This window comes from Grampus griseus, assembly GCF_964374135.1.
Source record: "Grampus griseus genome assembly, chromosome: 14".
In the NCBI taxonomy this organism is placed as follows: Eukaryota; Metazoa; Chordata; class Mammalia; order Artiodactyla; family Delphinidae; genus Grampus; species Grampus griseus.
The window spans coordinates 41,960,663-41,983,870 of record NC_139008.1 but is presented as its reverse complement, the minus strand read 5'-3'; the positions used below and the strand labels follow the sequence as shown (position 1 = coordinate 41,983,870).

General features: G+C 45.4%; 1 protein-coding gene across 1 annotated transcript in view; it reads right to left on the bottom strand.

Moving 5' to 3' along the window:
• Positions 1-23,208, bottom strand: part of CFAP61 (cilia and flagella associated protein 61) — a gene marked incomplete at both ends in the record, with an annotated part of 252,425 nt that overhangs the window by 65,854 nt on the left and 163,363 nt on the right. The window contains 3 exons of the mRNA XM_082670561.1: positions 2,704-2,878; positions 12,241-12,409; positions 17,967-18,065. Coding sequence (XP_082526687.1) covers positions 2,704-2,878; positions 12,241-12,409; positions 17,967-18,065 — 443 coding nt within the window. The remainder of the gene's footprint in view (positions 1-2,703; positions 2,879-12,240; positions 12,410-17,966; positions 18,066-23,208) is intronic.

The window sequence follows — 23,208 nt, the reverse complement described above, 5'->3', positions numbered from 1 at the left end:
TCTACAACCAGACTGGTACCTGGTGTACACGGCTCCCCATCTTTTGTGTAGAGACTATGCTAGGCTGCACCATCACCAGGATGGCAGTGGCTGAGACCTACACCCTGGAGAAACAACCCTATCACATGTAGCGGTAGTAGTAGTAACAAGGCTAACAACAGCCCATATGATTGAACTCCTACTGTGCTGCCCTGAGCTGGACATGTAATATCTTATCTCGTTTAATCCTCATAGCAGCCCATGTGAGGAAGATATCTGGAATGGCACTAATTAAATTCAAGTCTGAATATGACTCTAATTATGGAAAAACTACAAAGAGAAAGAGCTTCCTCAAGGCAGGAGGTTAACATTTTTCTTTCCAACTTTTCTTATAGTCATTTGAAAAGGGTCACTACCCTAAGTTGAATGAACTTGTCTGGTCTGTTTCTCAGATGCCTCCCAGAGCCTGGGCCCAGCATCTGAGTGTTTGGACCACCTACCTGGGAGATGCCCTGCCCTGGGGGTGTCATTAATCACTGGACCTGGGGAAAATAGCCTACTTTTAGGACAAGAAACTAATGTCTATAAACTCCCTAACCTGGCTGTTCAGTGGACAAAAGCGGGCACGCAGGGGTTTTATGAAACAGTTAATGGGAGACATTCTTAACTCTTGCAAAAGCATTTATTTCCCTTTAGGTGGGCACCAGAGTATCACCATCTTCAACAGCTAGTCAAGGCAACACGATAGCTGGATGCTATTCCCCCATCTGAAAACCAAGAGCTTCTTACATTGGAATTTCTAAGTTCTCTGCCATAAGCATTCAACCTTAAGGACTTGCATTGCCATGTTCAAAGGCCCTTTTCTTGGTCAAAAGGCTCCTGAACCCTAACATTCAAAACAGCCAACAGTTCAATTAAAACACTGCATTATAACAGGACTGGGCACATTCCTAAGACATAATGTATATTTTGTATTGAACCATTGGCTTTTGTGCTTTCAGCAAGCTTAAGTTACATTTTGAGGTCTGGACTTGAAGAAATGGTAATGAGTTGTCACAAATTGTATGGATAAAAGCAGGGTTCTGCAAACTATGACTCATCCCCTAGTTTTGTAAATAAAGTTTTATTGGAACACAGCCATGCCTATTCACTGACATATTGTCTGTGGCTGCCTTCTTGCCATAGCAGCAAAGTTGGGTTGTTGGGACAGAGACCATATGGCCTGCTAAATCTAAAAGTTTTACTATCTGGCCCTTTACAGTAAAAGTTTGCTGACCCCCAGATCAGAGAACTCCCTAAGTGTACTTAGGTCATAGGGCAATGATTAAAGAATGACTAAAATATTGAAACAGGTTTAAACACATACAGATGCAAAACTGAAAATAATAGTGAGTTTTAATGCAAAAATTAAAATATTGAATACTTTGACAAGTTTTTATTCTGGGTCCCCAGTATATATCTATATATACCACCTCTGCCCAAAGGTTCCAGACCCAGTTGATTTTATGGGTGATTCCTGTCCAATTTTTAGGTTATACAAAGTATTTCTGACCCACCAAAAATATGGAAAGCTTCCCCAAAACACTTTGTGAGACTAGCATACCCTTGATTCCAAAAACTTGCCAAGTAAAGCATAAAAGAGAAAACAGGCCAATCTTACTCATGAGTTTAGATGCAAATAGCCTCTAAGTACTAACAAATTGAATTCAGCAATGTATCGAATATCCTTTGATACCTATTTTTGATTTTTAATGAAGTAAATGTAGAAACTTGACAAAAAGTTAACTAACACCTAAATCTTCCACCAAAAATCGGAAGAAACTATATTTAATTTTAATAATTATATTAACTAACATAATGAAATTATATTTAAACAAATACATTCAATAAACTAATATATTTAATTTTATATACTGATCTCCACACTCCAGTAACTTACTGATTTTTCCATCCCGGGACTGAATCAAAGGTCTGGGTTAGAAGCCTAGCCCATCACAGGTGGTTGTATAACCCAACCAAGTCCCTGATCCTCCCTGTGCTTTCGGTAAAATGAAGGAGCTGCAGTAAGTCATCTCTAAAACTTGACTCCCCAGGTTTCAATTAAAGACAAATAGGCAGCCAGGCCCTGTTCTAGTTATTCTACTAGTCAAACAATTTCCATTAACCCAAGCAATAGAGAGGAAGATGCTTGAGAAAACAATTTGTACAAATGTTTTACTCTCTCATTTGGCTTCAGGAAGTGGCAGGCAACTCGAATATGTTCATTTGTGGGAAGGACTGTGCAGGCAACCACGAAGGAGAACAATGGGTTGTGAAAGAGAAGAGCCCTTCCAACTCAGACCTTTCCTTTTCTTCCGAGGTCTTTTCAGCTTCACAAAAGGAGTCATATTTTCCATATAATTGCTAAACATGTTTGCTTATTAAATTATTCTTTAATTAGTTAATGATTTTAGCCATGCTTTGCTCTTTGGATATTCATTTTTGTGTAATAAAATAATTATAGATAATTAAACTATCTCAAGCCTTTTTCTTTCCCCCAGAAAACATGCTGGGTATCCAAAAATGACAAGTTGTAAATTAATCTGGAAAACAAAGCACAGCAGATGAATGATTTGGTTGGAATTAATTAGGCACTAATTATATACTGGAACTAGACGAAGAATAAGACTCATTATAAAGATAAAATGCTGTTCTGAAAAGATGCACAGTTACCAGCATCCTTACCTTCTGCAGCAATGGAGTTGTTCCTGATCCAAGACAGGGCCTTCAAGCAATCTTCTTCGTCGTTGAGGGTGAAATGATTGCAGGGAACCGGGCCCGTGTACTGCTGCAGACCGCTGTTCGGAACTTCTCTGTTTGTCGGGTGTTGACTAATGTCGGCCCCTGTAGGGCGTGGGACCTGAGATACGTTAGAGAGATGCTTATTTCAGTGGTAACAGGTGAAGCGCTCACAAGTAATGAGTTAATTCATTGATTGATTGATTAATTAATTAAAATAAACAGAGCAATACCCAGTACAGGTGTGCCTTTTGCTGTCTCAAGATATAATCAGGTCTTAATTAAAAAAAAAAAAAAAAAAAAACGGGTGAAATGATCCCTTGGAGCTAATTCTCAGAAGGAGCTGCCCTGGTCATCTGATGCTGCGTAACAAGTTATTCCAAGGCTCGGTAGTGCAAAACCCCCATTCAGTAGGCTCACAGATTCTGTAGGTCAGCCATGCAGCCAGGGAATGGTGGGGCACAGTTTGTCTGTTTAGCAATGTTGGAGGCCTCAGCTGGGAAGACCGAAAGGCTGGGGGTGGTGACCTGATGGCCGGGGGCTGGAATCACCTGGAGATAAACTCTCTCAATCCTTTTTCTTTCCCCAAGAAAACATGGTGGGTATTTAAAAAGATGACAAGTCATCACTCTATGTCTAGCAGTTGGTGCTGGCTGTGATCCCAGCTGGCGTTGTCGGCCGGAACTCCACGTGGGGCCTCTCCCTGTGGCCTGAGCTTCCTCACAGCTGGGGGGCTGGGGGGTTGAGTTCCAGGGCACATGTCCTGGGAGAGGGTAGCAGTCCAGAGAGCTCCACATTATTCTCTTCTCGGTCCTGGGAGCCCAGCAGGGCCTCTCTTGCCATGTTCAGTCACGGAGGTCTTCACAGAGGCCTGGCCAGGGTCAAGGGGAGGGAACCCAGGACCCGCTTGTTCCTGCAAGGGGGGCAGGGCCACGGAAGAGCACATGGTACTGGATTTGATGTCACTGTTTTTGGTAAAAACAATCTGCACTGAGGCAATTATATCAAGGATTGAAATTCAAGCACATAGACGGTCTACCCACAAAATGAGGGAAGTGGGCTACTACTTACTTGTGAAAATTATAGGATTATCTTTCACTTTGTCAAAGAAGTGCTCTCTCTCTCTCTCTCTCTCTCTCAACACTGAGCCCTCCCAGTACAGCTCCTGTTCCCTCGCTTTTGACATAGAGGTGGGTGAAGACAGACGCTTTCCTCTGCTGTAGGAAACCCAATAACGGATGATGGCCAACTCTTGTCCTTGGTGTCCAGGATGCTGTGACAAGCTGGACGCCCAGGCCCTGGCCAGAGCGTTCAGCCATGACTCAACTCCATCTGGGCATTGTCAGGGTAGAGTAGGGGTTCAGGGTGGCCAGATCTGATCGCTCAAGAAATGCCAGATACTTGGGTATTTTATATGGACTCCTGATATGTTCATTACTTTGGTTCAATTAAAATCGAGCAAACAGACGCCATTGTAGAAGCCAAGTCAAATGGCACAGTGGGGCGGGTGTGCCCAGTGGGCCCCCATGCTGCCCCTCCGAGGTTCATTTGGCGGCAGGTGGAGATTATGGGAGATAACGAGGCCGGAGCCTAGGGCAAGACTCCCAGGCAGCTCGGCTGCTGTTAGATGCCCCGCAGCAGCCGTCCTGCACATTTGTGGCGTGAGGCCTAAGGATGTGAGGCCAGACTCCTACAGCTACAAAGGGCAAAACATTCACTGGCAGCAGAGACTAACACGGGCTCTCGGGAGGCTCTTCCTCCCTGACAACCGCGGGCAATGCCTGCTGTGCTGGGGGATGTGAATGCTGGCTGGTGCCGGGACACGTGGGGCTCCACTAAACCCCAGATGACATTTAGGAAACTTTCGGGTATATCCTTCCTCAAGAGAAGTATTAAAGCCTTGGCACATTGCTGTGATGTATTTAATTCAATTTCAGGCTGGACTAAAACAAAAAACAAAAAAAACAGAATCTATTTTTAAAGCTGGATGTCCTTTCTCCACAAAGAGGCTGCAGTAAAATGATACTTAGTAAAAAGGAACAACCCAATAAGTAGTGGTCATTGACTACAACGAAAATTGTGGAGGAAAGCTCTTATTAGCAATATAATTTATTTAGCAATATCACACTACAATTTTGGCATTAGTATATTCATAGTTATCATAAAGCAGTCCACTGAGGGCTGCACAATACTGAATACTGTGCTTTGGAGGTTTGAAACTTTACCAGAACTACAACAAGCATTATAGTATAAGAGAAAATGAAATTGGGGTAACATTATACCAGTTTAGTAAATCATGCTTTAACAAGTCAGGAAAAATCCTTGGCAGGAAAAGGCAGGGCTGAAGAACAAATTGAGAGCCATTCAATTTATAAAACTTTCAATGACTTATCATTCCAAATAGTGGGTGTTCATATGAAAAAACAAGGAAAAGAGGGGTGGAAAGAAAGAAGGTCAAAAACGAGAATTAGTTTGCTACAGTCCTGAGAGGCAACTGCATTCTGATAATCTATATAATTCTTCCACACACGTAACTGGATGGAGTTGTTTTTGCACATTTTTAACTATAAAGAATTAGAGAAATTAAAGGGATAATATATTTTCATGTTCGCACGGTGGCATTTCACAAAATAGGTAAAACTGGAGCTAGAATTTTAAATCCCAAAGCTAATTAATTTGTCCACAAAGAGTTTAGCAAAACTCAGTATATCAAGAAGGATCTATGGGGAAAAATCATATTATGTCATCAACAAAAGGAGGGAGTAGAGTTCAATTGGAGGGAGTAGAGTTCGACAGGAGGGAGTAGAGTTCAACAAGAGGTGTGGGCACATTTACTGAAGACGCACCATCAGCGCTGGCTCCCCAAAGCAGAGCTTCTCTACCACCACTGAACTGGCACTGACTCGTGATTGGAGAGAAGCAGACACTTCTCAATCATTCCAGATGATTTGGGATGGAGCATCACCTGCTGGTGGGAGCCCCTTGGCCACCCTGTTCTCCTCAGCAATTTAACATGGCAGTAGGGGATGCTGGTGGCCTACCCAATATCCTGTCTCCCTTTCTTTCTTAGTAACAGACTCCTGGGACATATGCCCAGTTGGAACATTTCCCAACTCATGACCTGAGAGGTCAAGAGAGATAAGCAGGTGTCCTTTGGGGGCAGGGGGAGGGCAACTCGAAAAGTCATTCTGCTCTAGTCTTTCCTCCTTCCTGCTTCTTGCACATGAAATGGCTGGAACCACAGCAGTCACCACAAGGTGCTGAGGATGGAAGGCACATTCCAAAGATGGAAGAACAAAAGACAGAAGGGCCTGGGTTCTTGAGGACACCAGGAAGCCACCTTACCAGAACTGAGGTTGCTTTTCTCCAGATATATATATATATATATATATATATATATATATATATATATATATATTAAGATGTTTGGGGTAGGAGTTTATTAATTAATTAATTAATTTTTGCTGTGTTGGGTCTTTGTTTCTGTGCGAGGGTTTTCTCTAGTGTGGCAAGCGGGGGCCACTCTTCATTGTGGTGTGCAGGCCCCTCACTATCGCGGCCTCTCTTGTTGCAGAGCACAGGCTCAGTAGTTGTGGCTCATGGGCCCAGTTGCTCCGTGGCATGTGGGATCCTCCCAGACCAGGGCTCGAACCCGTGTCCCCTGCATTGGCAGGCAGATTCTCAACCACTGCACCACCAGGGAAGCCCCACATAGTTTTAAAGAGAGGTGAAAAAAAAACTTAAAAAAAAAACTGTTTATTTGACTCTAGCTATAAACGGTTAGTTCTAGAATTTGTGAGTTGTGAAGACTTTTAAAGCCATCCAGTGTAACCTCTGCAGCACATGGATGGGAGAGGGCAGGAGGGAAGGAGGAGGTACAGGGAAGGAGACAGGGAGAGAGGGAGGGAGGAGAGAGACAGGCAGCGGCGAAGAACTGGAGCCAGACCACCTGCGCTCAAACACTTACCCCTAGTCTGCCACCCTTGTGCGACCTTGGACAAGTTGTCTTGTCTGACTTTTAACCTCAGCCCCACTGCAGCTTGGTTCCCTCACCTGCGAAATGGGGGTGGGAGTGGCAGGGAGCTCAGGGTGTTACCACAAGGGTGACTTCAGGGAGCACTGGTGTGGTGCAAGGCCAGTGCTCGATCTAGGTCAGGTGCTCTGACCCCTCCTGCCGGCTGCCCGCTGTATCCGGGGGTTGGACAGTCCCTCTTGGCAGAGGCTCTGACCCTTAGGAGGTAGTTTCTTAGGATGGATGCGCGCTGTAGTCCCCTGGCTTCTGATGTCTGTCGTTATCTGCTCCCCGGGCCACACTGAGTCGAATTCATTTCTACACGAACACTCCCAGCCATCGGACTCTTTGCCCCTCTGGCTAAACATCCGGGATGACCTCTTATCTCTGGAGGTGCTTCAGCTGGTTCCTTCCCTTACGTGTGACACCAAGAAATGCACGTCATGCTGCAGGTGCACTTCTGTCCTGTGATACACTCTGTGACACAACCACATTGTGCCATGTAACGGGCTCGTGACCTCCACGTCGTCGTCACGAATTTCACACTTTGTCAGGATCAGTGCTCTTATTTCTCCAGCTGATTCTGCTTCGCCGGATATGACTATTGCTGCTGCTCGTAACAGCTGTTTGAATTTGCTTGACATCTTTGGCTGGTGCCCCTGGAACTATCTTTTCACTCTTAAACTCTGAGTGTGGTTCGTTTTGTATTCCTCTTGTATTTCGACGTCCACGTAAAAACAGATCCTTGATCTTGTAATGGGGGCAATTTAAAACCATGACACTCGCTGTTACAACTGTTAGGTTTTTTTTCCTTATGCCATTCTGGTTCATACTTTCAAGTGTAAGCACCATGGCTATTTTCTTTCTTTTCTTGCCTCTGGTTACATGAAGGATGTTTTCTTCCTTTTTATCTTCTCCGGTTTTTGGAAGGTGAATTTATTTAGGCTGCTCAAAAGCATTCTTTAACCTTATTTCCTCTAAATATAAGAGTCAAGAATGAAACATTGCCTTTGTGCTTCCCCATTTAAGACACTGCATCGTCCTTGGCCACCTCTCTCCCTATTTTCAAGAACTCGGTTTTTTTTTGTTTTTTGTTTTTTAAGAACTCAGTTTTGATTAGATTACTTTAGAGTAAGATTCATTATTGCCCATCTTGGATTTATTGTCAGATTTATAAAAATGATTTGGATTACCTTTGTTTGTGGCGTTGCCATGTGTCCTTTTATACTACTGTGTCCAGTTCTTTTCTGTCTCCGTTATCCAGAGTGCGAATTAAAGACCACGGAAGATCTTCTTTCTCAGGCCTGGCCCATAAAGAACACATTTTGCCATCCTCCAATAGGATACACTTAGGCGAGCATGTGATGACTGAATTGCCCATTTTCTTCAAAATTCTGAGCAGCCAGTTTCATTTTCTTAAACCACTGAAGGCTGGAGAGGTAATTTTTTGCCTTATTTGCCTTGCCTTATTTTTGTTCCTTTTGAGGCAGGGTGGGGGGAGGTAATCTGCTATTTTTCTCTTGAAGTTTGTTCATTGTTTTCCCTATCGTTCTCATAGAACCAAAATTTCATCAGAATGTAACTAGCTGAGAAAATTCTTCCTTGATTTTGCCAAGAATGTGGTCAACTCGATGATGTTTTCAGGTAAGGAAAGTTTTCTTCTAGCATATCTTTATTGTCTCTATTCCATGTATTTGGGCCTCTTCTTTGGGAGAAGCACTGTCCAGGAATGGCCTCCACCTCTAGCATATCTTCTTGTCTCTGGCACCCAGTGTATCCCTTTGCCCTTTGCCTCCACCCTCCAGGGGAGTTTTGTGATTGGTCTCCAGCTGACTTCACCAACTTACACAGAAGCAGGTCTGTCTCTTGATGGAGATTTAACATCAATCCTTTCTTACTCCATCTCCCTTTTCATCTCACCCTGTGGCCTTCTCAGCTCAGCCTCTGCTCTTCGAATGTCTTTGGCTCCTGTGATGGAGACCGTAATGAGGATGATGCACAGTGTCCTGGGGAGAGAGACAGAGACAGAGACAGAGAAGGAGGGGCAGGGAGAGACAGAGAGAGAGAGACAGAGAGAGAGAGAGGGAGAGGATCCTTCTGGAATATTTTCAAAAGTATGTCCTTGCTCTGATTTTTCTAGATGTTGTTCTCTTTTCTCTTATTCTGTTCTCTTTTTGTTCCAGTTGTTTCTTGCTCTGCAACAAGCTCACACCAAAACGTAGTGGTTTAAACCACCATTTTATCACCTTTCATGACTTTGTGGCCAGAAGTTCCAGTAGAGCTTGGCTGGGCAATCCTTTTATTCCACGTGTTATGGATAGAGGGCACTTGGTGACATTCAGTGTATGGATGGTCTGGTCTGGAGGGTCCATGATGGCTTCACTCACATGTCTGGGGCCTTGGCAGGGATGGCTGAGAGCCTGGGCTTGGCTGGAACCCTCAACTGGAGAACCCATGTATGGCATTTCCAGCATGGCGGTCATAGGGTATCTGGAATCCTTATGTGGCAGCTCAGGGCTCCAGGAGCCACTGTTCCCACAGACAAAGAGAAGCTGCCTAGCCTTTGACTTGGACTTAAATTCATGCCATGTCACTTCCTTCATAGTCTGCCGGTCAAGGCTGCCACAGATTCAAGGGGAGGAGATGTTGGCTCTGATGGGAGAAGCCTCAGGGAATCTGAAGTCTTGATTTAAAACGGACTCTTTTCTTTGGCCTCATGCTGTTATTTTCCCCTTTAATCTGCCCCAACACAGGGAGGTCTCTTCATGCTGGGTGCTGCCGAACGACAAGGGGTGGCACCTTGATGCATGCAGCTCTGTCCACCCTCTGCAGCAGGCTCTCGCCCGGGCCTGCACTGTCCCGATGCCACGTTCTTCTATCTCCCATCTGAGACATAACTCGCCTCCTTGGAGACCACATCCGTTGCTCACCCACACCAAGCTCACCAGAGCTCACACCCCACTTGCCCTCACCCGGCTGCATGCTCTCGCCCCACCCCCTGCTGGCTTTCCCCGAGCGTCACCCCGTGGGAGTCCCAGCCACGGTTTTCTCATGGCCCACACCAACTCATCTGACTTCAGGCTGACACATTTTTATCCCTCCTCTCTCTGAGATGACCCACACCCAGGCGTGGGAGTGGGCATCTCTCCGTCTCTGCTCAATGCTCCATGAGCCAGCGAGGGGGCTCGGGGACCCTGGTTATAAGGTCTTGCAGACGGCTTTTCAGAACCGGCATGTGCTCACCAATAAAAATAATCAAATCCATCCGTGGGGCTGGGGAGGGGCTTAGAGGGTACTGGACGTGAGCTAGAAAAACCTTCATCGTCCAAAGCGGAAAGGTCATAGGTAATGTCGGAAGTTGACCGATCAAGGGGAAAACTTCTATAAACACATTGTAGTTCTGGCAGGTAACCAATGAAGAACAAACAACAGAAATGCCTCAGAATGGCTGACCCTGGCGAGAGGGCTTGGAAGTAGAGACCAGGGCCCCTCACACGCAGCCCTGCAGCACACTGTATCTTGTGCATGGATCTTCTGATTAAAAAAATAAGTGCTATGGATTTGGATATCAAAAATATTGCACAATATTTTAGACTGGTACATGCCATTTACAGGTCAGATTAGAGGTTAAGATTTGTAATTATATTTTATAACAGGTAGTCTTCTTGCTTATTTTCATCATTTTAACTTGTTGGTATTTTTTTAAATCACAAAATTGGGGCAAAACCGTGAGAGTGGCGGAGAAGGGAAATAGGGAAAGAAATTCGAGCCGGAAGCTCCTAGTGAATCCAGCTGCCTTTTTTATATCAGTCTACGTACTTTTAATCTTTATGTCCTTCTGGAAAAATTAAATTGAAACTCTCTTTATCACTTCATTTCGTGTTTCCCATTGTTAAAAGGGCAAGAGCTTAATGTACCACAGACTAAAGCCGCAGGGGCAGCTGGGCACACATGGGCAGACGCCTGAGTCTCTGGACAGCTGGCCGGGCCTTCCTGTCACATTTTCCCAAGTCCACAGTCGCAGGCAGCAGTTGGAACTCGGAGGGGTAGGTGAGGGGGGACAAAGGGGTGCTTGGTGGTTTCTTCTGGTTTCACGTTTGAAAAAGAGGAGTACTTAAGTAACCAGTTTATTTTTCTCCTTTATCCAGAAAAAAAAAAATCCTTTCCTACACTTTGAGAATGGATTGCTTTAAAAGAAGAAGAAGGAGAAGGAGAAGAGGAAGAAGGGGAGGAGGAAGGGGAAGAAAGAAAAGAAAAGAAATCACTCAGACGCTGATCCAAGCTGGGTCCTCAGGTGGTCCCCTCACTAGCGGCCTTGGCCTTACCCAGAAACGTGTTAGAACCGAGGCATCTCAGCCACAGCCCCCCCACCCCCACCCCCTGCTCAGCATCTACATTTTAACGAGATGCACAGGGGATGTGTGTGCACATGGCAGTTTGAGAAGTGCTGCTCTAAGGTACAGATGAGGTTCTAGGTCGAGAAAGTTCAAGTCTGTGTTTCTCCACCTTAGCTTAGAATCACCTGGGAGCTTCAAAAAAATACTGATGACTGGACCCCACTCATCCCCAGAATAATTAAAACAGAGCCTCTGGGGGCAGGGCCCTGGCCTGGGTTTATTTCAAAAGTGCCCCAGGTGCTCTCAGTGGGTAGCCCAGGTTCAGCGCTGGAAGTCAGTGATGTGCGCAGTTGCTGGGCTGTCTATCCCCCCCAGGCCGGCCACCCGTGGCTCATCTGTGGGAAGCAGGCCTGAGCACATCTCCAAGGTGGCCTAGGACAGGAGCAGAAAATCATGACCAGTGCCTGGGGTGGAGAGTGGATAACTCCCTACAAACCCAACTTGGAGGCCTATCCAGTCCCTGAGAGAAAATGTAATGAAAGGACTCCATCATCTAAATCTCTTTTCATCAAAGAGATGCCCTATTTCTGTGGCATTTCTGCATGAAATGCTCCAGCGTTGCAAAGCAAGAATGTTCAAATTCGCTTCTGTCGGATGTTGGATAGGTAACATCCTGCAACACTTCCCTGGAATGTGGCTTGAGAATCTAATCGAGTTGGAAAGCACGGTCACCAGGTAAGCAACCAGCACACTTCCTAGCTTTGTACCGAGAGACAAAATAAAATAAGGCTGACAGAAGGTGCACATGTTTGAAATACTTTCTCGCAAGCCCATCACCACCGCCAAATGTTAGCCTCTTGAAGCATAAATTAATTTTCCACAGACGCACGCCGGGCTGCGTCTGGATTCTGCTCTGGTGAGCAGTACGTGTTAGACTTTTGGACAACAGCTTCAAGGATGACATTTCTCCAACTTGCTGTGATTCTTATCCTTGGGCAGAATGTTTTTCTTGGAATGGGTTTCCAGGAGGATTTTGGACCCAGTTCCGGTCACATGTGCAGGTGGGAGGCACGCTCTTGACCCTGAGACGTGGGCCTGGTCAGCACGTGACCCCTGCCATCCCCGAGGGCTCACCTGGTACTGCTGCCCGGTGCAGAGGACAAGGTGGTCGTAGAGCACGACTTCTTCTCTGGAAACAATGACCTGCTTAGCTGCTCGGTCTATGGCCGTCATTTTACCGACCACCACGTTGACCCAGGAGCACAGCGACATCAACGCGTGATCTCTGTCATTATAACAGTGGCTGCGGAGAGAGAGGCTCCATCAGTGACATTTGAGCAGCTGACAGTGGGCATTAATTAGACATCTGCTGAGCTGGTTCAAGTCCCCTGGTTGGCTGAGCCTGTGCTCTTGCTGGGAGTTTACCGGGACCCAGGCTAGCCAGGAGATTTGTCCTTATGAGACACTTAGTCGCAAATTGACATCTTCCCATTAAAGCTAAATTGTTCTGCCTGGGGTAGACCAGTCCACAACAGGGAGGGTGTGTGTGTGTGTGTGTGTGTGTGTGTGTGTGTGTGTGTGTGTGTGTGTGTGTGTGTGTGTGTGTGTGTGTGTGTGTGTGTGTGCGTGTAATCATTCATATATACTCTTGCTTCCATTTCAAGAGTATATATGTAAATTTACCTTAGCGGTTGATCTGTCATACTGACAACTGTCATATTGACCACAGACTCGGAGCAAATGAGGATGAAGAAAGTGACATCTGAGGATTCCCACAGGCAGGGGTCAAGGTCCAGCATATTGAGAACGCTGTCTATTTGCTAAGGCTTTTCAATAAATGATTCATTCTTAGAATTAGTGTATGGATTCATGCCAAAACAACAAAACACATTTTATTTAGAGAAAGTGTCCATTAGGGAATTATGTCTGCATCCAGTACAATCCCTGGGGACTCTGGGGGGTGGGGTCACTTCTCAGGGTAAAGGTGATTTACGGGGACCGCTGCTTCCATAAGAGCAGGCCCAGGGTAGACGGGTTTTGTTCTCTGGGTTCTATTCGAGGGTGAACACAATACTGTAATGGGAGAAAAGTGGGTTTCCTGTGGCTTTGGGTTTATTTAGAGTTCTGTGAGCGTTGTTTCCAGAATTTTCTGGAAGGTTTGACCTCATGTACATGACGTTTTAATAACCCTGTTCTGAAGACGCAGAGTGTAGGGCAGCAGAACAGTGAGAGTCTGTTTAAATCTAGGCTTCCCGGTGCCAGGGTCTGTGTCCCTGCTCTGTCGCCAATGCAAATGGACCCTGGGGACTCTGCATCCCTTTTTAGAACTTCAGTTTCCTCACCTCTCAGCAGGAGATAACGACCCCTCCTCACATGCCTCGAGCATTGCAAGGGATGGACCCAAGAATGTAAGAGATGCTGTCTGTCAAGTGGGATGCATATGTGAAGGGTATTATTCCAAATAGTATTAATGGTACACAATCCTGTTTACTCTCCTTGGAGGCAAACAGGATTCTGAAGTGGTAATGGGAGAACATTTTTTCTTTTTGATCCACGCATGAGTCTGCTCTCACCACACAAAAAGAATCCTGGTAATGGATGCACATTAGACCCTGTTATAGGGCCTGTGAAAGAGAACGGAGTCTGGGCTTTGTATCTCTCCACACAATGACACTTAAAAACAAGAAAATTTCTTCTTAATAAGAAAGGAAAATCGGGGGCTGGTCTGCCACAGGAAAATAACAGATAGTGAGATGAAATTCTCTAATAAAAAGCCATTTTGGTAGCTTTACAGGAAAACAGGAGGCTTCACTGATTTCATACATCTGTGAGAGACCCACAAGGGATTGTTCTTACTTGGGATGTGATCCATTCCTAACAGAAGCAGTACTGTCAGCCGTCCAAGATGAGGAAAAATTAAATATAGTTAATGCACAGAGATTCGTCATACGAGGGTTTGCTCGAAGATGAAAGTTCTCAGGGGAAGTTTGGGGAAGGCTAAGACAGTGTTATTTCTAATGACAGTAGGCCAGCGGTGTTGATAATTTCAGAATGCATACTTCAGAGATAAAATCTGAAGCTCTGTCCCGTGGGAACTGGCCCTCGGGAACGCTGGGGTTGTAGGGACCTTAGGAAGCACTGAAAAATGTGGGCTGCTTGCTTTTCCAGCCTGTGACCACACGGAATGACATTTCTCAGTTTCGAAACTGAGAAATGTACACTGCGTGTAGCTGATGCCTATCTGTTTCGGATATTAGAATACATTCTGGACCTTCTTTAATTTACCCATGAGGCAGTGAGACTAGATATTGGAGACTGTAAATGATATTTCTCCAAAATTATTTCCTAAGCAGAGTTAATGAGCATTAAGATTCCCACAGGGCAGGGACCATCTCCAGGCTCGAGGACAAGAGAAATATCTCCACTAGAGTCCTCTGGAAGAGAGAGAAGGAACCAAAGAAGGTAGGTCAATGAAACTTCGTGTTTCTCAAGTGACCTTGACTCTGACGCAAAAATAATGTGGAAGCTTGTCTTCACAGAACATTCTGGAGACAGGTAATAAGGAGGGGAAAAAAAGGAGAAATGCAGGATGGGGGAATTGCTGGAACAGGACATATGTGGAGAGGGGCCAGCTTGCTCAAAGTTGCAGTGACCCCAAATCTAGTGATGGGAAGACTTAGCCTAAAGTTCCAGGTACAAAATTAAGAGCAAACTCCAGAGGAATAAACGTAAGTGTGGTGAGGACCTGCATTTCATGCAATCAGAACCCTGCAGGACCGGAAAGAACCTCAGAGGTTTCCAGCAAGGGTTTATCATGACGCTCCCAGAAGAAGGAGCATCATAATTAACCTTCAGTTATTCAGAGCTGATTGTCCAATTAGTGGATTTCTCCCACTGCCGGTTCCTCCTCTCCTCCCTCCGCCCTCCTTTCTGCTGCATCCCGGGCACATCATTAGCACGTCCACCAGAGGCTGGACAGGGCGGGATTTGGGCAGGGGAGGTGGGGAGACAAAACATGGCTTTTCAAAAACTAGTAACAGCAATAATAAATCAAAACACTGGTTATGGAAAAGTTCAGAATTTGTATTTGGCGTGAGGAATTTGAATCATTAAATTTTTGGATATCAATGCACTTGTTCTTTCTAAACTCCATGACCAGACATAATTTCCTGTATTGGGGTCTGAGGAACATTTGAAAGCCAACATCTTGTTGATGTTTCAATTTGTGGTTTCTAAGAGGATGACATGCAGGTACCCATCCAGAGACGTCTTATATGGCTGTGTTATTTAGTCCCTGTCTACACCCTGATGGAGAGGACTTCTTCAGGTACTTTCGGAGGTAACTGTCATCTATTTGACATTATTTACTGAGCACCTGCTAAGTGCCAAGCATTGTCCCAGATGCTGGGAACCCATCAGTGAACAAAAGGCAAAAAATTCCTGCCCTTGTGGAGTTTACATCATAGTTGAAGGATTCAGAATAAACAATTTAAAAAGGCAAATTGTATAATATTTACAAGGATTTCAGTAGCAAGAAAGAGAGCAGAGAAGGAGGATAGAGTGTGTTGGAGAGTTTGCTGCAGACGACTGGATGGTCAGAGTAGGTCTCATGGAAAAGCTGACATTTCAGCAAAGACCTGAAGAGAGAAAAGCAAAGACCCCCAAGGTGAGGACTTGCCTGTTGTGTTCGAGGGACATCAAGTAGGCCGGTGTGGTGACAGCAGAGAGAACAAGGGCAAAAACAGTAAAAGAGGGGGTCGGAGGAGCCAGCAGAACAGGGGCAGATTTCGGATCGGAGCATCTGGAAATTTCTGTGACTACAGAATCCTTCTGCAGCTGGGCTGTCTGATAGGGCTGCGAGCCACACGTGGCTGGCCTCCCGCTCCAAATGTGGCTCATGTAATCAACGAGCTGAATTTTAATCCCGTTTAACTGTAATTAATTGAAATTTAAGCAGCCACATGTGGCTCACTGCCGCCACACTGGACAGAGCAGCTCCAGGCTGCTCGGGAGTTGATGGGATCTGATTCACGTTTCTGCAGCCTTGCTCTGGCTACTGGGTTGGGAGTGTGGAGGGGGAAGGACAGAGGCAGAGACCCCAGGTGACCATGCACCCACCCACACGCAGGTCCCCACAGAATCAGGCCAGCAGAGCATCACTTGCTAGCTGGTCTCTCCTGGAACACACCTGACCTGGACTGACAGAACCTTTGCCAGGTCGACTGAATGAAATTCCTCATGAGACATTTATCAGGAACACCAGCATTTCCTGGGAATTATGTCATTTGGAAAGAAGGGAAAGTGAGGGAAGGGGGGTGTACGTGGGCTGATCCTCCATGCTCAGCCAGAACTTGGTGTTAGGCTAATTTTAACCAAAAACTCCAGCAAGGCTGGCTTATCATACACATTTCCAGTCAAAACCCCCAAAGCTCAGAGAGATGAAATCCCCTTTGTGGTGGCAGCAGGATCTGAATTCATCAACCTGGCTCAAAACCCACGTCTTGGGGCTTCCCTGGTGGCGCAGTGGTTGAGAATCCGCCTGCCGATGCAGGGGACATGGGTTTGAGCCCTGGTCTGGGAAGATCCCACATGCCGCGGAGCAACTAGGCCCGTGAGCCACAAGTACTGAGCCTGCGCGTCTGGAGCCTGTGCTCCGCAACAAGAGAGGCCGCGATAGTGAGAGGCCCGCGCACCACGATGAAGAGTGGCCCCCCCCTCGCTGCAACCAGAGAAAGCCCTTGCACAGAAATGAAGACCCAACACAGCCAAAAATAAATAAATAAATAAATAAATAATTTTTTAAAAAAGAAAAAACCACATCTTTTTGACTGCACCCTAATGATGTCCTTCCCCAAACCTCAGAGTTTATAGTCTGATCAAAGTATTAGGTCAAAATGAGCCTAGTTCTGCTGGCAAGGAGACTGCCGTTTCTCTCACCGTTTGAAGGCAAAGTCAGCCTTCTTCACAGAGGAAAGAGGGTCCTTCGTTGTGGATCTAAAATGAAACCCCCCCGAGAGAGAACAATTTCCTCCCTCCTTGTTGGAAAAATTGGGACATTGTTTCTAGAGGCAGGGAGCCTAATCATTCTTGTACTCATGCTTTGCTACAGGAAATTAAAATGAATGGAAGCTGTGTGACAATGAAGTGGCATTTTCTAGAAGGGGTGTTGTCAAAGACTGATTCTACTGGGACAGGAACAGTGACAGGCTCAGGGGACTCAGAAGGCCTCTGCCTCATCAGCCCTGATGACAAAGGGCCAGGTGGGCCTGAGACCCTCACCCCACGGAGGTGCCCAGACTTTAGCTCCCTCTGGCAAGTTGCCTGGTCTGATGCAAATATAGTCACCAAGCTCCCATGCCCTGGAGTGTCACTCAGAACCCAAAAGCAGGTGGTGTCTGGGTCACAGACCCGTCCCAGTTGTTTGGAACAGGGCCGGCATCCTCCCAGACCTGCTATTCACTCTTAACTTGCATTTGTATCTCTTAAGGAATCTCTGAACTCAGGAGAAAAGGCTGCCACTTCCCTTTTCTACCATTTAGCAGAAAAAGGACTGCACACAAATTAGGACATTCAGCCTTCAGAATGAAAAAGCAGGGGAGGGATAAATTAGGAGATTGGGATTAACATACACACACTACTATATATTAAATAATCAACAAGGACCTACTATATAGGACTGGGAACTCTACTCAATATTCTGTAATAACCTATATGGGAAAAGAATCTGAAAAAGAGGAGATATATGTATATGTATAACTGAGTCAGTTTGCTGTACACCTGAAACTAACACAACATTGTAAATCAACTATAATCCAATATAAAATAAAATTAAAAAAAAAAAAAGAAAATAGAATACATACTCGCTTGCTAAAAACTTCCTTTGTTCAGTGCCCAGAAGGTTTTTTCCTGGGAGTCCGTGGGTTGAAATCAGGGTGAGATTACTGAACTTCAGGTGAGAGCTAAGGAGAAAGAAAAAAAAAAAAAAAGAGGTAAAGCACAATTCAGTGAAAGTTTATTACAATTCAATTTAACCTTATTTCACGTGTCTTCCAATTGTTGAGTCTTTCTTTGAACGCAGCAAATCTTTTTGCACAAACCTTCCAAGAGAACCGACCATTTAAATGAAAGAAGCGAGAGGGTGACGGAGCAGCTAATGGCAGAAACTTCCAAAAGCTGTGACCTTGTGAAGGCAGGTGCCATTTAACTTTCTAAAATTTGCTTCTCAGAGTAAAACAAAATAAAACCCCAAACGGGGAGGAAGCAGGTAAATTTAGTATAAGTCAACGCCAAGTTTGAGTTTCAGACTCCTTCTGAGAGATGGCCTGGAATTCTAACCACCACGGTGAAACTTGCTGAGTGCTTACACTCCAGTGCTCTGCAAGGCCCTCACTGAGTCCTGGAAGCAGTACGATGAGGTCAGTACTATTATTACCCCGATGTTATTATGCGGAACAGAGGCAAAGTGATTTGCCTAAGACAGTGCAGCCAGGTAATCTGGAGGCTGGGTGTGAACCCAGGCCATCTGGCTTTAGCATCTCCTCATCTAACCTTGGCCTTCACTGCCCTGTAGACCCCAAACTGTGGACAGGGATGCAAAGCTCATCTAATTCCCATAGTCAGCATTAGCTTTATGACTTTCAGATATATGTAACTACTCAGATCAGGAGAGCACAGAGGAGAGAATTCTAGAAGATTCCTTTCAAGAGCAAAGCTGCCTCATATTTATTTGCATCAGGCTTTCCAGGGCCCGAGGCATGATTATGGGTGTCGTCATAGAGATTAATCTTCAGGACAATTTCTGCGGGGGGTGGTGGCAGGGGGGCGGTGCAGGTTTGTATTCTCTGTATTTCAGACAGAAGAAAATCGAGGTTGGAAACGGTAGGTAATTTGTCCACGGTCACGAAGCTCAGAAGCAGCAGGGCCGGAAATGAAAGCCACATCTTCTGACCCCAAGTAGTGCCCTCTGCACTCACCCAGGCGGCCCAGGGACCAGTCCCCCAGGTATAGTAGGCAGCACGCCCAGCACACTAAGCGGACGCTCCTCAGCGCTCCCGCCGTATCTCCCTGAAATAGTTAAGATACTCCTGCTGCAGATCTGCCTTCCAGCTACAGTCAGCAACGTCTTATGGGTGGGCTGATCTCCCGCGCTTCAGCAGGATGAGAAAAACATTTTTTTTTTCTAAAAATCTCTTCTTGGTTCACCCCTCCCCTTAGACCAACCAAATGCAGAAAAAGAAACCTTCTCCAAGTTAGAGGAAAACACCTGCCCTCTTTTCCCAGGAGAAAACTGGAAAATTTCCAAACGTGGAAATGCTATCAATTTGCGGACAATCCGTTAAGTACCATTAAAAGCAGGAGATTTCTGGGGATGGCACGGCAGGCAATGGAAGAAACTCAACTGCACCTGACATTTAAAAATAGCTAAATATTAGGAAGGGTTTTGCTTTAAAGTCTCTAAGGATGTGTGTCATTTAAGAATGAATATTCTTATTTGATACAAAGAAAAGCAAGCACATTTTATCCCCTAATAATAAGAATAAAATTTTGAATACGTTCAAATAACATAAAGGTCACAATTAACCCTGACTACTTATGGCTGCAGTCTGCAAACACACCAATTACCATTTAACGGAAAATGCAAATAATAATACGTGTTTATACTTACACGCGGTCAAAATTTATTTGGGCTTTGGAGCCTATGTGGCTAAAATGTGGTTTATGTTGTACTAATAATACAATTATATGCAGGCTTCTTTTACGTCTCTATGTGAATAAGTGGATTAGTAATTATCCAGCAGTATTTTTTACTAAAGAAACAATCTCTTTGGCACTGAACAGTTTGAACTATCTAACAATGTGTTAGATAGTTTGAACTATCTAACAATCTAACAATGTGGATCACTTGTAAAATGACTTGTAAATTGCCGAATTACCACACTGTATTACCCTGAATTATGCTATTGTACAATTAAAGATTTCGCCAAAAGATTGGGGGAGGGGCCTTTTCTTACTTTTTATCTATTAAGGAACCAGCTTCCCACCCTTCTTCTCTAGCCTTAGCCAAATTCCTTTTGCATTCTTCATTGTGGCTGTTCTGGTTCTATATCCAATCTTCAAGGTCCCTACTTCACCCTTTCTTGTTCTCCCTACTGTCCCCCTTTCTCATTCTCAAGTGAGAACATCTCCCACGTCATAAGGAAAACAGAAACTAGTCCCCTGGCAAGACCCCTCCCTCCATTTCCCTTCTTGCCACCTCCAGATACAGCTACAAGAGCCATCTTCCATTCCCCCCATTCAGAAGGGAGGGGTGTCCCATTAACCCTGTCTCCTCTTCAAGTTCCTCTCCTGTCTCTCCCTCTCCCTATCCCAGCAAGTTTCTCTTACAACTGCACTTAAGAAACCTGGAAGTGACCTGTCTAGTGCTGACAGGTGGAGCCACGCTGTCAGTAGGCCCTGCTTCTCCACTTCTCAATGTGTGCCTTCCATTCGCAAGGTCACCTCAGGTCCAAGGTGGCTCCTGGAGCTCCAGCCATCACAACCCACATCCACATTACAGGCAGAAGGGAGGAGGAATGGGTAGAAAAGGATGCCCATTAAAGAGCTTCCCTGAATGTCTCACATGACATTTCTGTTGACGTGGGAGAACTTAGTGACATGGCCATATATAGCAGCAAGGGAGGCTGAGAAATGTGGCTTTTCAAAGAGAAACACAATGGGTTTTCCAAGAACCACACTGCCCAGGGTTCTGTTGTCAAGGAAAAAGAACAGAATAAACACTGGAAAGGAACTAGAAATCTCTATGTATTGACTCCTAAAGGAAAGGTGGGGGGGTGATGAGGGAAGATGCTTGTATCAGTCAGGGTCTGAGCAGGAAGTAGACAGCCGACTCCACGGTGTTTGACTGAGTGAAGGCAGAGGTGTGGGCAGGGTTCTGGGGCTCATCCAGGGACTAGCAATGGTGGGTGGGGTGCCACTGCTGGTGGGAATCCTGAGGAACAAGGGCTGGAGGACATGTGGACAGCTGGGACCATGCAGGAGGCCACACCCAGGAGCTACCGCCATAGAACACGTGGTCTGAGACAGCACTGTCTTAAGGTTCTCTTTGAAGACCGCTTTCCTCGCCAGCTCCTCCTCCATGCCCCATTTATCCTTTGCCAAACTTCCCAGTCTCCATGCCCAGCTCCCTGGGTGATGTGATTGACACCACAACTTCATCTTACATCTTTACATTATAGTTTTCTTCTGAGCTAGAAACCTAATTTCCAGATGCCCATCAGTCCTAATGTGGCCCCTCCACAGGTATCCCAAATTCAATACGTGTCCAAACAAAGGTCCATGTGGCCCAGTCCCACTCCTCTTTTAACTTCATCAAAGGCACGGTCAACAGACTGCCTCTCAAGTTAGGAATTTGGGAGCCAACCTCAAACTCCTACCCTCTCTCTCCCTTTCCACAATTGGTCACCATGTCCAGTCATGTCTACGTCGTCCACATCTCTTGAATGCCCAACACCTGCCATTCCCAGGATACACTGCTTTTCTCACCTTCTTGCCCAGAGAAAACAGTCTCAGGGTTAGTCGTCCCGGCACAAGCCTCTCTCCTGCCCATCTTCCACACGGCTACTGGAAACCTCTTTTTAAATTAAATCCCATCTCATGTCTATGTCTGCTCACCGCTTTGGTAGATACAGAGCAGAGCAGCTAAGACCATGGGCTCAGGGGTCAGATTGCCTCACTGGACTCCTGGCCCGAGCACTTTCTAACTCTTTGACTTTGAGCAAGTTATTCAACCTCTCTGTGGCTCAGTTGCTAGCTGGTAAAATGGGAATAATAGAACCCAGCTCCTCACAGTGGTGCTGTGAGGATGAGATGAAATAATATCTGTAAAATGCTTAGACTATTGCCTGCTGCACAAAACATTTTCAATGAATGTTACCTATTTTTATAACCAAAATACTAAGTCCAAATTCATGAGCATGGTATCTCAGGCCCTTATGGTTGGGGCCTAACCTAGCCTCTTCACCCTTCTTTGTAACATCAACCTTTTTGCTATTCCATGAAGGTTCCCTGTCTCTTTCATGACTTTATATGAACTTACCATCAGCATTTCCATTTTATCTTCAACCTCATATTTTTCTGTGATAGTTATCTCTGTCATCTGATTTAGAAACATCCAATATTTGATTTCTTAAATTTATAACTATCTAAGAGTATCAGTCCAAAGTCATTATACTATTTATAATGTACAAATAGATCTTAGCTCTTCTGAGGATGAAATATGGATATAAAACATTTAAGGCTTTTATTCTGATTACCTATGAATATTCAAAAAGTTCCTGCAGGGAGTTCCCTGGTGGTGCAGTGGTTAGGAATCTGCCTGCCAATGCAGGGGACACGGGTTCGAGCCCTGGTCTGGGAAGATCCCACATGCCGCGGAGCAACTAAGCCCGTGCGCCACAACAAGAGAAGCCCCGCAATGAGAAGCCTGTGCACCACAACGAAGAGTAGCCCCTGCTCGCTGCAACTAGAGAAAGCCCGCGCACAGCAACGAAGACCCAACGCAGCCAAAAATAAATTAATTAATGAATTTCTTTTAAAAAGTTCCTGTACATGGAAGTGGGTCACGAGGTGCATCCTGGTTTGGACACGTGTTAGACGAGATGGCAGAAGCAGCAGCACATCGGGAAAAGCACGATCTCGGGTCTAATGGTATCGGCTTAACGTATAGAAACGAAACCTAGCATCATTGTGAGCCCTCTGCTCCAAAATCAAAGGTCACCATGCTGTGGAAGCAAAAAAAGTTCAAGTGAAGCGCTCGGGCCAATGAAACATTAAACAAGTGCACCTGCATTTCCACAGCAGATAATTCCGGTGGGATTTCACGTTGCTGTGGATACAGAGGGAGGAACAGCTCACAGATACTTGTAAAGCAGGGAGGGATTAGAGTATCCAGGGAAATAAGTAAAAGCTATTGTGTTTCATCCCATGCTTCGGGAGGACAGCTACAAAATTAGGTCTGAGCATTCTTATCCCTCAAATAAAGAGGGTCACATTGCCAATTTATGGTGAACATGGTAAAAGAAACATAACACTTCTCATGTGGCT